The sequence below is a fragment of the Salvia splendens genome, chromosome 12, assembly GCF_004379255.2.
Source record: "Salvia splendens isolate huo1 chromosome 12, SspV2, whole genome shotgun sequence".
In the NCBI taxonomy this organism is placed as follows: domain Eukaryota; kingdom Viridiplantae; phylum Streptophyta; class Magnoliopsida; order Lamiales; family Lamiaceae; genus Salvia; species Salvia splendens.
This window is the reverse complement of record NC_056043.1, coordinates 18,223,274-18,238,247: the sequence shown is the minus strand read 5'-3', so window position 1 is coordinate 18,238,247 and position 14,974 is coordinate 18,223,274. Positions and strand designations below refer to the sequence as shown.

General features: G+C 41.7%; 1 protein-coding gene across 1 annotated transcript; it reads left to right on the top strand.

Annotated features, from left to right (window-relative positions):
* The first annotated feature begins 7,287 nt into the window (after positions 1-7,287).
* LOC121759021 lies at positions 7,288-14,583 on the top strand. The gene is made up of 7 exons (XM_042154511.1): positions 7,288-7,499; positions 7,611-7,757; positions 8,302-8,637; positions 9,350-9,505; positions 10,940-11,277; positions 12,511-13,003; positions 13,758-14,583. The coding sequence occupies exons 2-7, from the start codon at positions 7,658-7,660 to the stop codon at positions 14,231-14,233; spliced, it is 1,899 nt and encodes a 632-aa protein (XP_042010445.1). The 5' UTR covers positions 7,288-7,499; positions 7,611-7,657; the 3' UTR covers positions 14,234-14,583.
* Positions 14,584-14,974: the final 391 nt, after the last annotated feature.

The following is a 14,974-nucleotide window of genomic DNA, read 5'->3' as shown; positions in this document are numbered from 1 at the left end:
CCGTTTTTTACCACTTTTTAATTTTTTTTTTATTTTTTCCCCCAAAAATACACACTTTCATCTATAAATACCCCCACTTTCACACCCAAAAATTCACACCAAACTACACAGTTCTCATCTTCATTCTCCCATATCCATTCTCATCTTCATTCTCTCATATCCATTTTCATCTTCATTCTCTCATACCCTACAACATAACAATGTCCGGCCAAGGCGATGACCACCGGCCCTCTCACGGTTAGAACACCGAATGGTTCGGTTCACAACCGTTTCCTAGTCCGGAAACGGAATATTTGGCCCCTCCTCAAACCCAAGATTCGGGCGTTCCGGGTGGCTACCGGCCATACCCAATCGACGACCAAGGTGCCTCCGAAGGGCGATACGGGTGGACACCGGAGCCTAGGCTAACCGCCCCCTCCCAAACTCCGCCTCCTCCTACTCGCGGTGTCCACACACCGTACACTCCGGCGGAGATGGATAAATTGTTCAAGGCGTACTTGGAAATCTCCGAAGATGCGGTGGTTGGCACGAACCAATCCGGCGATCACTTTTGGTGGCGCGTCTCTCGCCGGTACAATGAAAACCGGCCGCCGGGAACGATCGAGCGCAACGAGAGTATGGTGCGCAACTCCATCGGCCGAGCCAACGAAGAAATTGGCAAGTTCAATGGCTATTTCCTCCAGGAGACGCGGAATGCCGGAACCGGCTGGAGCGAGGTCGACATCATCACTGCCGCGCTGAGCACCTACCAATCCATGAACGGCAAGTCGTTCAAGTACCTCAACGTTTGGCAGGACACGCGGACGCACCCGAAGTATATGGGAGGCGTAACATCCTCCTCTAGCGGCTCCTCCAAACGGTCAAGGTCGGTATCCCTATCCGACGCCGGCTCCGAAGAAGTGGCTAGCCAACTCGCCGGAGCTAACTTGGGTAGCCCCGACGCCGGACCAAGTGGTTCCCGACGCCGACCGCAAGGAAGGAAGAAGGCGGCGACCGACCGCCGTCGCGCCGCGACTCCATCTGCCCCCGCTCCCGAACCGCTCCCTATGCGCCACCTCCACCCCCGAACAACTCGCTGTGGATGCTCTTAGACCAACTCAATATGGCCGATAGGTCAACTATGACCCCCACGCAACTTCAAACGCACGAGACCATGATATTGGGTCTCCAAAAATAATTGGGGTTAGTGCCGCCGGATGAGTAGTCTTCCTCGGGTAATATTAGCCAATAATTATGTAATTTTTAATTTTTAGGAGTTTAATTATATAATTTTTAGTATTTTAATTATATAATTTTTAATTTTTAGGATTTTAATTATGTCTTTTTTATTTTATTTGTAATTTGTAATATTTATTGTGGTTTTTTAATGAATTTTATTGTTGTCCATAACTCATTACTCATATACAACAATTTATTTATAACTTATATCATTATGATCCACCATTACAACTCATTAAACACTAATAATAATATGGTTCAGTTTCACTATCCAGTAATACTATTTTTAACTAGCATGCTATTCTTCTATCTTACTTTCCTAATTATGCATTAATTTTCGTGTCATTTCAAATGTATATACTCTCCCATGTCCCATTAAAATGAATCATTTTCTAAAAATGGAAATAACTCTATATCTATTTTTTCACCCCACTTAATTTACTCTCTCTTGATTAACTCACCAAATAACACTGCATAAAATCTTGTGCTGATTCTGAAATGTTTCATATTTAATGGGATGGATGGAGTACATTTTTATGGAACCGATGGAATATTCACTTACTAAATATTGTAAAAATGAAATAAAATAATTAATGGAGACTAAAAATGAAATAAGATAATTAATGGAGACTATAGGACAGATAAACAATTATAGTAAGAACTAAAAGGGATAAAATATACCTGTCATAAAATCATGAATCAAAATTGAAGTTGGCGATATCTAATGCTTGTCGATCCCACATTCCCGCCCACATACACATAAGTTTAACAAATTTAATGTAGAATCACGTATGGTAAGAGTGTCCACAATGGTGGCCTTCAAAGGCCACCATTTGTGGCCCGGCCACCAATTGTGGCTCCCATGTGGCCTTTGTAATGGTAAATGTAAAAAAATCAATGCAAATTCAAAGGGCCACCAAATGTGGCCCTCTAAAATGTTAATTTTTTTTTTGCTTTTTTTAATGTTATTTTTTAATTTAATTTAATGTTATTAAATTTTAGTAGATTAATAATTTGGATAATAAAAATAATTTAATAAAGAGAGAAGTAGAGACAAATTTTCGTCGTACTATTAATAGGGGAAAATTCTACAACGAAAATATTTTAAAAACACAACATAATAATAAAAAGAAAAAAACGCCACCGCTTCCTACTCGGTGGCGTCATCGGAATCCGGCACATCTTCTTCACCTCCTCCACCGCCGCCGACACCGGCCCCACTGCCGCTTGCTTCGCCCGTCGCCGACCCATCGGAGAAGCCCAACTTCGACCTCAACCTAAGAATGAGGTCGTAGTACATCATCTTGGTGATAGGGTCCGTCGACTTCTCGTACAAGGACAAGTTATCCTGGAGTTGCTTCATCATCTGCACCTCCAGTGTTTGAGTCAACGCCGCGGTCGGTGTTGAAGGGTGCGGTGTCGCCGCGACTTGGGAAGCGGATCTAGCTTCCCGGATGGCAGATTGTTGGCCCTGCGGGCGCTGGCGCCTCGACATTGTCGAGGGGGGCTCATCCCTCACATCGTCATTCAGGTCGAATGCACGTGAGTCGGTACCACTGCTGTACGTGCCGTCGGCCCCGATTTTTGTCCGCTTCCCAGTAGGACCGGTCTCATCATCGCAGATCGCCTTGAATTGAGGGGAGTCTCGGAGAAGCATGTATTCATTCCAGTAGGTGAACTTGGGCCAGCTTTCAGTATTAAACAACTGATACGATAACGCCCGTACGTCGCCTTCGCTGCGGCCGCTTTCGGCATTCTGGAGCTGTCTCTCGTAAATGTTCCTGAACCTCTTCACAGCGCTACTGATCCGGCCGAACTTCTTCCGGATCAGGCCTTCATCACGTCCGGCACTTCCTTCTGGTTTGAAGCCGTTGTACACCGTCAGGACGCGCCTCCAGAAGCAAATGTCGGTCTGATCCGTGCCGATGACCTGATTCGTCGTGACCGCCTCCCAAGCCCGCGCAATAGCGAGGGATTCGTCATCGTTGTACTTCTCGCCACGCCGATCACCACCGCCTCGGCCACCGCCGGTGGCCGGCTCTCTGTCTCCACCTCGCCCGCCGCCGGTGGGCCCATGCTCTCTGCCGCCTCGCCCCCCACCGCCTCGCCTTCCACCGCCGCTGCCGCCTCGCCTCCCACCGCCGCCGCCTCGCCTCCCACTCCCACCGCCGCCGCCTCGCCTCCCACTCCCACCGCCGCCACCTCGCCCCCCACCACCGCCGGTTCGGCGACCCCCGGTGGGGGCCTCCATCTCCACACTACCGGATGTCGGGGTCTCCGGTGTACCCATCAACTGTTCCCATGTGAATCTATCAGATTCAGACAGAGGAGACGGGGAGTATTGGAATTGGGAGGATTGGAATTGGGAGGATTGGAATTGCTGGGATGGGTTGTTGATCGCGTCCATATTCGGTCGGTAGTCCCCGAACCCCGATGGTTGGCGAACCAAGTTCCTCTGCTGGGATGGCTGGACCCGGAATTGGGGCGAGTGCGGACTCCACGTCTGATTGGGGAAGTGCCGTATCCCGAGTCTCCATACCCCGGGGAATTACCATCTCTACCTTGCATTTTTTGTAGTGTTTGAGAGTGTAAAATGAAGGGATTTGAAGTGTAGAATGAAGTGAAAAAATGGAAATGAGAGTGTATATTTATAAAAAAATTTCGAAAAAAAAAAAATTTATATTCCGCGGCCCAGCCGCGATTCGCGGCGCTTGCAATGGGAGGGCCGCGGCTCACACGGCTCAGCCGCGTGAAGGCCGCGGCCGTGGCTCAGCCACGCTTCTCGCCTCTCCGCCCCGGCTCTCGGCCTTTGCAATGGGGGGCCGCGCGCCGAGCCGCGGGCCGCGGCTCCCCCATTGTGGACACCCTAAAGCCCATTAATTTTATATAGAATCACATATGGTAAAGCCCATTTATGTTGTTGCACATGCACCTCGCTGTGATAATTAGTGAGTTTCAATTTCAACTTGAAAATAAAAAACTTATACTCCTCCATTTTTTAAAAATAGCAACTATTTCTATTTTGGATCATTCCTTAAAAATAGAAACTTTAGGAAATTTCTATTTTAGGACATAGAACCCACAATCTACTAACTCTATTTTCACTACTTTTTCTCTTTTTCTTTCTCACTTTACTCATTTTTCTCTTCCTCTCTCTTACTTTACCAATTCTTCTCACTTACTTTACAAATTGTGCATTAAAATCCGTGTCGTTTCAAATGTTTCTATTTTTTGAATAGGTAGGGAGTAAAGCTTATCCTTCTTGCTTTATGGGCATAATCTTCTGTCGTGGTTTTAAAACTTGTGAAGCATGCTCCTTCCGTCTCGTTTCTATATGTTATTTCCTCCGTCTAAAAAGAGTATGAACTTTGAGTTCAGCACAGATTTTATTGTATTATTATTAAAGTAAGAGAGAGATAAATAATAGAGACGTTTTTTAAGTATGGTTAGTGGAGAATGGGTCTCACCTCATTAGAGAGAAGAGAGTTTTCAAAATTCGAATGTTCATACTTTTTCGGGACGGATGAAAAAGGAAATAGTGCATACTCTTTAGGGACGGAGGAAGTATTTAGGATTGACACAAATTTTAATACGTACTCCGTCCGCTATTTATAGTCTCATTTTTACTCAGCACGCATTTTAAGAAATTACTTGACTTTATGAAGAAAAATGAAAAAAAAAATTATATATTAATTTTATAATAGAAAGTGAGTGTAATGTGTTAGGTGAATGGTGAGGTCCATTTACATAGAATGGAAAATGGTAAATGAAATTTTGAATTGTGAACTTCTTGAAATAGCAAAATGAGATATTATTTTACAGACGGAGGAAGTATTAGGTAAAGTAAGAGAGATAAAGAGAAAAAATAGGTAAAATAAAGAGAGGAGAAAAAGTAGGTGAAGTATGTGAAAGAAACTTTCATTTTTGGAAATGAGACTATTTTTTGTGAACACGGACTATATTTAATGGCTATATACTCCGATCCAATATACTCCATCCGTTCTATAGTAGTGGATTTTACCATTTTAGTACGTTTCATAATAGTAAAATCATTTCTATTTTAGTAAAAATCAATATATTTATTCTCACTTTATTTTCTTTTTTGTTTTTTTACCTTTTTATTATCTAGTCTATTCTTTATTTACTTACGTCATTCACTATTTTTTTAAAATTGCGTCAAATTCACTATTAGGGCATTAGCAATGGGGCGTCCTATCACCGCCACATCATCATTTTATCCTCCTACGCTTCCACCTGCATTGGGGCGCCCTATAAGTCGGCCTAAGCATTTTCTTTATTTAAATATTTAAATAACTACAAAAATTGGAAAAAACCTTCATTTCATTTAAAATTAACACATTACAATACGAATTAAAAAAAATACGCATTCTCAACGACGGCGGTTACGGTCCCAAACTTCTTCAATCATGTCGTTCATGAGCTTAGCATGGTCTTGTCGGTTGCGCATTTAGGCCTGTCTAGATAGAACCTCATTGAAGCCCGTTGGCAATCCTCGAGCGTGGGGCGCGGTCGCCGTGCTGGAGCTAGATCCACCTTCATCATCGGCCCAATCGGTGACGCTTCCACCTTCATGTTCGACTATCACGTTGTGCAAGATTATACACGCATACATGACATCGGCCATTATTTCCTTGAACTAGAGACGCGGCGGCCCTTTTACTATTGCCCACCGTGATTGGAGCACACCAAATGCCCGCTCCACATCCTTCCGCGCTGCCTCCTGCTTTTGCGCAAATAAAACTCTCTTCTCACCCATTAGGCAGCTGATCGTCTTCAGAAAAACAGGCCACCTTGGGTATATGCCATCGGCCAAGTAGTACCCCATGTGATATTGGCGCCTGTTGGCAGTGAACTCGATGGCAAGGCTGTTGCCATTGCTCGGTGAATAGGGTGAATGAGTTGAGGACGTTGATGCCGTTGTTCCCCCCGCTACACCGAAGTAAGCATGCCAGATCCAAAGCCGATGGTCAGCGACGACTTCGAGGATCATCGTCGGGTGGCTGCCCTTGTATCCACTAGTAAATTGGCCTCTCCACGCCGTCGGACAATTCTTCCACTCCCAGTGTATACAGTCGATGCTCCCTAGCATCCCAAGAAAGTCGTGCGCCGTCTCTTGCATCTTCATCAGGCCCTGACAATCCACAGCAGTCGGCTTTCGCAAATATGTGTCACTGTAAGCCTCCACAACTCCCCTACAAAATCTCTTCAGGTACTCGCGACCAGTTGTCTCCCCGACGTGAAGGTACTCGTCGAACATGTCCGCCGTGGTGCCGTAGGCCAACTGCCGGAGTGCAACCGTGCACTTCTGCAACGGGGTAAGTCCGGGTCTACCAATGCCATCTTCCCGATACTGGAAGTATTCATCCCGTGACTCCACCGGGGGTGAAAAAGATAACGATGTATTCTAAACCGGGGGTGAAAAACAGCCCACCGTGGTTGCTCGGCAAAACAGTCTGCAAATAGACGTTCGTGAGCTACGACGTGGTCGTGGCGGACAAATGTCCGACGTCGAATAGGCCTGGGGATCTGCTCCGCCGCCGCCACCGCCTCCTCCTCGCGCTGCATTTCGGCTAAGCAATCCGCCATTGCGTCATTAACGGCATCGAATCAGGCTCGAGTCAAGGTCCGACTAACGCCCTCCGAGGTACTACAGTCGTCGTCGTGGTTCATTTTAATTTGTGAGAGATGATCGAAATATTCGTATGGAAAGTGAGAAATGAGAGAAATGTTTGTATGAAAAATAGAATGAGAAACGAGGTTTAAATAGACAAAAATTTGAAAAAAAAAATGAAAATGCGTTGCATCGTCCGCGTCGCCCACAATGGGCGGACGATGCCCTATCGTCCGCGGACGATCTATAGGGCGCGGACGATGCATCGGGCATCGTCCACACAGTGGCGGACGATGGCGCGCCCGAAGCATCGGGCAGCCTATCGTCTGCCCCTTTGCGGATGCTCTTATGGAAGTAGGATTATAGGAGTATGACATAGCGATAAATGGAGAAGTATCGAGAACACGTGGACTTAAAATATTAGCCTGACACGGGACTACTCTGACTTCTACCGCACTGGATTATGCCCCGTGCTTTTCCCGAAAAGTATATATTCCTTCTTCTCCGTCAATCCCCTCAATTTCGTGCCCTAGACTTCCAATTTCAGCCGCAATATGCCACCTCGACGCCAATTTTCCGTCCTCCCCTCCAAATCCCTCCTCCACGCTCGATCTCCGCCTCCTTCCATCTCTGTGCTGCCCTGAATCATGTAAGTTCAGCTTAAGTTTTAGCAGTTCATCAGAGTATTTGATCTAGTGGCGATTCAGATGGAAATAATCTTGAATTTGTTTGGGGTATTGGTGGCGTGGTGCTTCTTGAGGTGAATGGAAGCAGCAGTTGAGGTTGGAAGTTGTTGTGGCGAGGATCATGGGCTCAAAAGAGAGTTTCAGCAGCGGCACTAGCGGAGTAGTTGTTGGGGAAGTTCGATGGCGTGGTGAAGGTGCGTGCACCTCAGTTGGTAGGAAAGGTAAACTCGACATGATCACACCTTATTCTCTTGTTGTAGCTGATTTACTAGCTTTGGCTTCGGGTGTTTATATAGAAGTGATTATATTTGGTCATTTGAGTGTGAATAATTTGGGGAAGTGAGCTTCTGCAATAATTTTGAATTAGAGGAAACTTCTATTTTTCTACTGGTGGTACGCAATATTAAGTGATATTGTCATCATGATGTATCAGATGAGGGGTCTGTATGTGACTACACAAATTTTTTTGAAATATACTTAGTAGCACACTTAGCAGTACAAAACATTCAAACCAGCTCTTCATAAATTTCTCTTCTTGTTACTTTTACCATATTTGTGCTATGTTGGAAACTTGGAATCCATTGTCGCGATATGTAATGTGGATTTGCGTCTATCATCTTTTAAGTTTGTGGATTGCTTGAGAAAACAAAATGTCCAGTTTCTTTTGATGCTAACTATACAATAGAAATAGTAAATTCTTAGTTGTTTGAGTTTCACTTATATGCCTTCACAACTAATATTGGCTTGTAATATTAATTGTTTCAGATGACATAATTGCTGCTAATGTCTCAGTGCCATCTTTCTGGCATAAGGTTCCCGATCCTGAACGTTGTTTGGGGATATCTCAACCATCCAGTTTGCACAGTAATGACATGCGTAATGGCCATGATTTGGGGAACTTGAATTCTGATCCCCCAATATTGGAGGTGGATGTTAAATGTTTAACACAGAAATCTAGTAGATTAGAGAGAAAGAATGGTGGGCACACTAAGAGATCAGGGATCATACAGATGGAAATCTCTAAAAGTAAACTCGGAGATGAGGCAAATGGAACATCTCCTAAACTTGTTACTTCATCTTCTGCAAGTTGCAATAATTCAGGTACAGCATGCTGCATGTCAGATATTTTGGTTCATGTGACATATATACATCATTTAATATAGAAAATCTGTATGCCTGAAATTTTCCTTCCTCCTTTTCTGTTTCCTGTGAGCACTAAATACACATTGCTTGATTTTTGCTACAGTTTTCCACCACACTCATGTTTGCATGTGTTAATATGCTGCTTCCTTGAAACCTTTTTTCCCACAGATATGTCTTACTGTGACATATTTGTCTTTTTTAAAATTTCCCTGAGTTTGATGGGGCAATCATGATATTTGCCTTACTAGGGACGGTTGATTATTCTAGAAAATGTATAGTGCAGTATGAGTATGAACTGTACCTTTTCTGATAGTCTTATGATATAAAATAATTGCATTTCCATGCTGGGTTGCATTCTCTGGAATATTTCTAGAATTAGGAAGTGCTTCCAATTCCTTTGTAAAACTGCCGAGCCCTTTGATCAATGTTTTCCCCAAACTGTTAATTTTTAGTTACTTTTGCAGCTTTTGCTGGATTTTATCTTGTGAATAGTTTCAATACTTGAAAATTTGATCTTTATGCCTGCACAAGACTTTAGTTGCATGGCACCCCGATGTTAGTTTAGTCTTTAATCTTTATTCTTAACCTCTGCTTCTTTTACCATCTTTGGAGTCTGCAGCTTGTTATGAGTGGGACTGATTATTCTTCTGCTTAATTTTTTTCGTCACAGAAAAAAATCAAATAATTAAGCAAAACAACAGTTCGAGTAGTAGACGTGGAGATAAAAGAACTAGCAGACTCAAACAAAAGAGTAGATGTGAGCCTTTCTCGCTGAAGAATGGCTTGGTGGGCTTTAACTCAGCTGCCGGAGGAAACAACTTTCTTGGTATGAATCGGTTTCTTTTTGCCAGGCTAATTTTTTTTTGTTTTCGTATATATGTTTACTGGATGGTTGATGCAAAGATATATCCTGGTTGGTTTGATAAGAGTTAAAGCATACTTAGCCTCTAAGAAAAGGTTATTAGATATATACTGCTTGTATAGCATGTTTATTATTTACTCCCTCTCTCTCTGTCCACAAAGAGTCTGGTGTGGAGGGGTGGGCATTGGTTTTAAGAAAAATAATGGGAGATGTATTTTAAGGAGATGGGTCCCACAAGGAGTATAGTGTTGGCTAACTATTGGTTTGGAGGTTCATGGTCCCACACTCCCACTAAAATGTAAAAGTAAGTGATTGGTTTTCTATAAATATTGAGCGTGAATGATTGCGCAATATAATGGGTTATGTCTAATAGGTTATGAAATATGGTTGCTTTAAATTATTCTTATCTTTTCTTGTCTAGTCTTATGAATTCTGAAATTTTCTCCTTGATCCCCAAAGTTATCATTTAAGTAGAGTTTGCAGCAAATGGTGGATCTAAACTCTAGAACTATTAAACTTCTGCATCGTCCCATCACTGCAGAATATGGTGGGGAAGTAGAATATTTACACTAAGCTGCCTACGTATATAACCTGATTATCAGTTTCAAAAATATTTGCTTTTGTTTATTTCTTTTATCTTGTCTCTTGTCTACTCAGTTCTGACTTCTGTAATCTTTTATTGTTCCCCTAAACTTCTCATTTATGAAGTACAGTTCCATCTGAGCTTCAGATCTAAAAAACTTGTGCATTATTCATTACTAGAAACAGTTGCCTGAAAGCAAAATATTTGCACTCTTTTGGTTAAATTGCATGCAAGCTGAAATTTCTCCCATGATGGTTTAAGCTTAAAAAATTTGTCTCTATAAAAATTTGGCATGTGGGATCACATAGGTAGCTAAGTGGCTAAAACAGCAAGCAACAGACTTAAGGGTGTAGCTGTATCCACATGGTGCGTTGAGTCGAATACTTTTGGTAGTCATTTTAAGTGCTATAGCTAGAGCATGTTTTAGCATCCTAGTTTGGGTGGATTAAGGACATGGTTGTTTTTTGTTATTCCTATTGGTGTTTGCTGACTGTTACAATTTCTGAAAACTGGTTCTGGTTTTGTTCTATGGCATTGGATTGGTCCTAAAGCAGCTGACGTTTGCCATGGTTAACATTGATTCTGCATCTGTAATTTTGGTTTGAGCTATTCACAAAATTTAACTACCTTGGTGCATGTCCAAAAGGGATGAAATTTTTTGCAGCTTTGATTAAAATGATCTATAATACATCACGCGTGGTAAAAACTCATTGCCACATTGCTTACAGTTTGTCACTTGTATCGTTCGTCAAATGCATACTTCAACCACACATTTTATTGTGAGAACATTGTTCTAACTACAATAATTTATTCAGGAACTTATGGTTTAAAAACTGATGTCTTTGATATCACAAAGCTTGTCAATGAGCTGCCTCTACATGACCTGCTATCTGGTAACTATAAAAGTCCGAGTATCTCCAAAGACAAAGGAAAAAAGTCTTCAAGTTCAAACAATGATCTTATGCAGTCATTCAGAAAGGCATACTCTGTTCTTCAAGCTCAAAAAGGCTTACAAGTCCAAAACTGTGCCGAGATTGAGAATAGTTGCATCCGTAGTGATTCAACCAGCTTGATTAGTGTTAATTCTACTGTAGGCCAGAGTGGTGTAGACAAGGGAGATAACTGTACTCCTGTGCTGCTGTCCCCTGATGAGGTTAGTCTGCATTTATTTGTAATAGCAATAAAATCTTAAAGTATGCAGATAAGTGAATTATATTCCTATGTGATCAATGCAACTCAGCCCCTAATAGCTGCTATTGGGTAGCTGTATATTTTGTTATGTCTAATCATTTAATTATTTCATTAGTACCCCTAATTGTTTTGTCCTTGCAAATTGCAAACTTATGCTTATGTTTGTCCTACACACACGCACACCACACACACACACAATGTACAAACTGCAGACAATGCATTGTGTGTGTGTGTCTTGTGTGCAGTTTGTATTGTGTGTGTGTATATCTTGTGGCAGTGTATGTAGTGTGTGTGTGTGTGTAGTGTGTGCAGTGTGTGTGTTGGAATTTCAAATTTGTACTCTGGTTATAGAATTCGAATTATAGAATTGAGAATATAATATAATATAATATACTAAAACACTCCCTCTGTCCATGAAAAATAGGCTCATGGATGGACGGTATGGGTTTAATTGAGAAATTGGTAGAGTAAGAGAGAGAAGAAGAAAAAGTGGGTAAAGTATGGGAGAGAGGGGAAAAAGTGGGTAAAGTATGAGTGATTAACTTTTCATTTTTGGAATGAGACTATTTTTCTTGGATACACCAAAATGAAAAAATGGGGCTATATTTTGTGGACGGAGGTAGTACTCCCTCCGTTCCCTCATAGTTGAGGCGAAACTTTTTAGCACGGAGTTTTAAAAAGGGATATTGGGTGTGTTAAATAAATAGATAAAAAGTAAGAGAGAGAAAAAAAAGTAGAAAGTGAATAAAGTAAGAGAGAGTAAAGTAAGAAAGAGAAAAAAGTTACTATGGAAATGACTCAACTATGAGGGAACTTTCCAAAATGGAAAAATGACTCAACTATGAGGGAATGGAGGGAGCATAATTTTATCAAAATATAAAATAAAAAGGAATTAGAATGGAATGAAATAGTCATAGCCATAGTCCATAGTAGATGGAAGGAAGGGCTATCCCCATGGAGAATGGAATGGTGATTCCTAAGAAAGATAGTATATTCCAAGCAAAGGAATGGAATGGAGGTAGGTATCTCATTTCCATTCCTTCACCCATTCTATGAGGTTCTGCTACTCTCAAAATTGTTAATCAGACGCGATTCCATTATTTTGCCATACTTTATTATGCTTATTTGCCAAATTATGCTTCTAAGTTACTTTAAATTTTTGTGACTTGACCCTTTTTTTCGTTTCTATTGTAAGGCTCAAGAATCTGATGAGAAAATCCAAAAGTTTAGAATTGCTGATGCCCCACTATATACACCAAAAGATATCTCAGGGCGTCTTGCACTTCCTCTGCCAAAGGATTTGGATTTGTTACTCTCTGATGCAAGTAAAGCTACATCATCAAAGAATAATGCTGATCCTCGTGCTGGCAGACCAGCTACTCAGCGAACTGGTCTACCACCTTTCCCTTGGTCTCAATCTTTCACTGGACATGCTAGGTTGGGCTCTGATGCCATGAAACTGTCTGCTGGTCGGACAACATGCCAGGGTAAATGGGTCAAAGTTAAAAATCCTATCGCTCTTCAGAGAAGTTCTGCTGATTTGTTAATGGATTTTGAGTCACTAGCATTTGACCGAAGTTTAGTTCCTTCAGATAATCTTGTCTCTGAGAAACAAGAGAATATACTTGCTCCTACTGAACGCAGCTTTTCTGTCTCAGGAGCATGCTCAACCTCAAAGGGCGCTGCAGGTAAAAATGTCATCTACAGCCCATGTTATAATGGATTTGCATCTATTTTTCAATGCATATTTTGGTTGTAGAATATAGATATATTTAAATATTAGCTAAATGATAGAACATGCATGTATGACTTATGAGGATAGGAATCAAATTACCTTTTCTTGATTTAAGTTTATACCACTCAGGTGCTTACTTTCCCTCTGATGCTTAGAAAATTCCAAGCGAAACACCTGTAGTATACACTTGTGTGGCTTGCAAAGGATGATACTTCTATTCTTGTGTATGATTTTATATATTTTCAGTCAACAGACGCTTACAGTAATGCTATGCTTAGCGCCATGCTTTTAAAACTTCAGGATTTAGGGTGGTGTTCACATCTTGAATGATTTGAAACATTTAAAAAAAAGTTCTGATCTCTGGTTGGAATGGTTTGTGGGTTCCAATTGATCTATTTATAATCAATTAAGATAAATTGAAGACCAATGATTTGCTGCCACCTTATCCTTCAAGTGATTGTATGATGGCAGTGGTTGGTATCGGCAATTATAGCTTTCTATTTTGTTCTGCTTTGTGTTAACTTCCCTTGTATTTTATTTGGCATTGTTACCTTGTAATTTGCTCCTCTCGATATCACATGAGTATCCTTAAAACATTCCATTTTCTCCTGCATTGTTCAAGTATCATGACAAATTTTCTAATGTTCTGTATGGAGATTTGTGTATCCATTTTATCTTTTTCTTATATTACCTGTTACCATCAACAGAGGAGTGCTCTTCCATTCACGTTGCGGCTCAGACGCTGATAGACATGGGAGCATACTCCAAGGAAAATCCTTGTGCAGTGGTAAAGTTACTCAAAAGACCGTCACAAGTGACTATGAAAGCTAGCAAGACAAAACTAATCAAGAGATGTGATTTTGTTGATGCGCCAAACTCAAAAGTTAGGCCAACAAATTCTTTAAAGGCCAGTGATGGGTTTCCTTTGAAGAAGCTCAGGCTCTCCAAAGATGCACTTAATGCCTGCATCAGCCATACTGAAGTCGGGAGGCAAGGGAAGCTGCACCAGTCTGCAGCTGCCCTGCCGGTCAGATCACCTCCCAGGAAGCTATTTAGGGACGCAAACACGACCGCAGATAGTTACGGTATCAGTGTTGTAAAGAAGTCTAGCATACTGAAAACACAGAGGGTAGTAGACAGACCGAGCAGTACCAAACCCAAGTTCTGGAAACCCTCTCTGTGAAATTGGGTCACCTGGAGGGCTAATTGGTATAGTCTGCTGCAGAGACATAAGAGGCATGCTTCTTCCTTGTTTCTTATCAATTTTTAGTGCCAAATGATGTATAATTGTTAGATTTGTATATAGTTTCACTTATAAAGAGGTGTGTGCTGTTTTATTTGATGCTGGTGGCTCATAGGAGCCGCGATGTTGTATCATTTCTAACATCACTAGACGGTGCCGTTTAGGGCATTATTGTAATATTCCCACTACTCTCTCCGTCTCCGTCTCCATTAGGATATTACATACTGCTGGTGAATATGCATAATATATTTAAGGTTAGAATTTATGTAAGATGGGGCATGAGATTTGCAGGGAATGGTCCGTGATTGTATATTTCATCAAGATCAATTAATTAATTAAGTCTTGATTTTTTGACCTTGTTTAAAATTAAACTAGTATATTTTTAAAAAGTTTCATTGTGTCTCCATCTTATGATTTTATAGTATATTTGTTTCTTTTAAATTTTTATTCAAATTTAGTCATTTTGATTTTGCCCAATAAATATTTGAGTGATAGCCTGTTACATGTATGGCATATAATAATTAATAACTCTACCTAGGCAATGTGGTGTGGTACACACGTATTATAAGGGCACCACAATGGGGCGCCCGATGGCGGCCATCGTCCTCGGGCGCGTACGATGCCTCAATTGTGGGTGCCCGCCATCGTCCGTGCCCTACGCCCACGCTCGATGCATCGTCC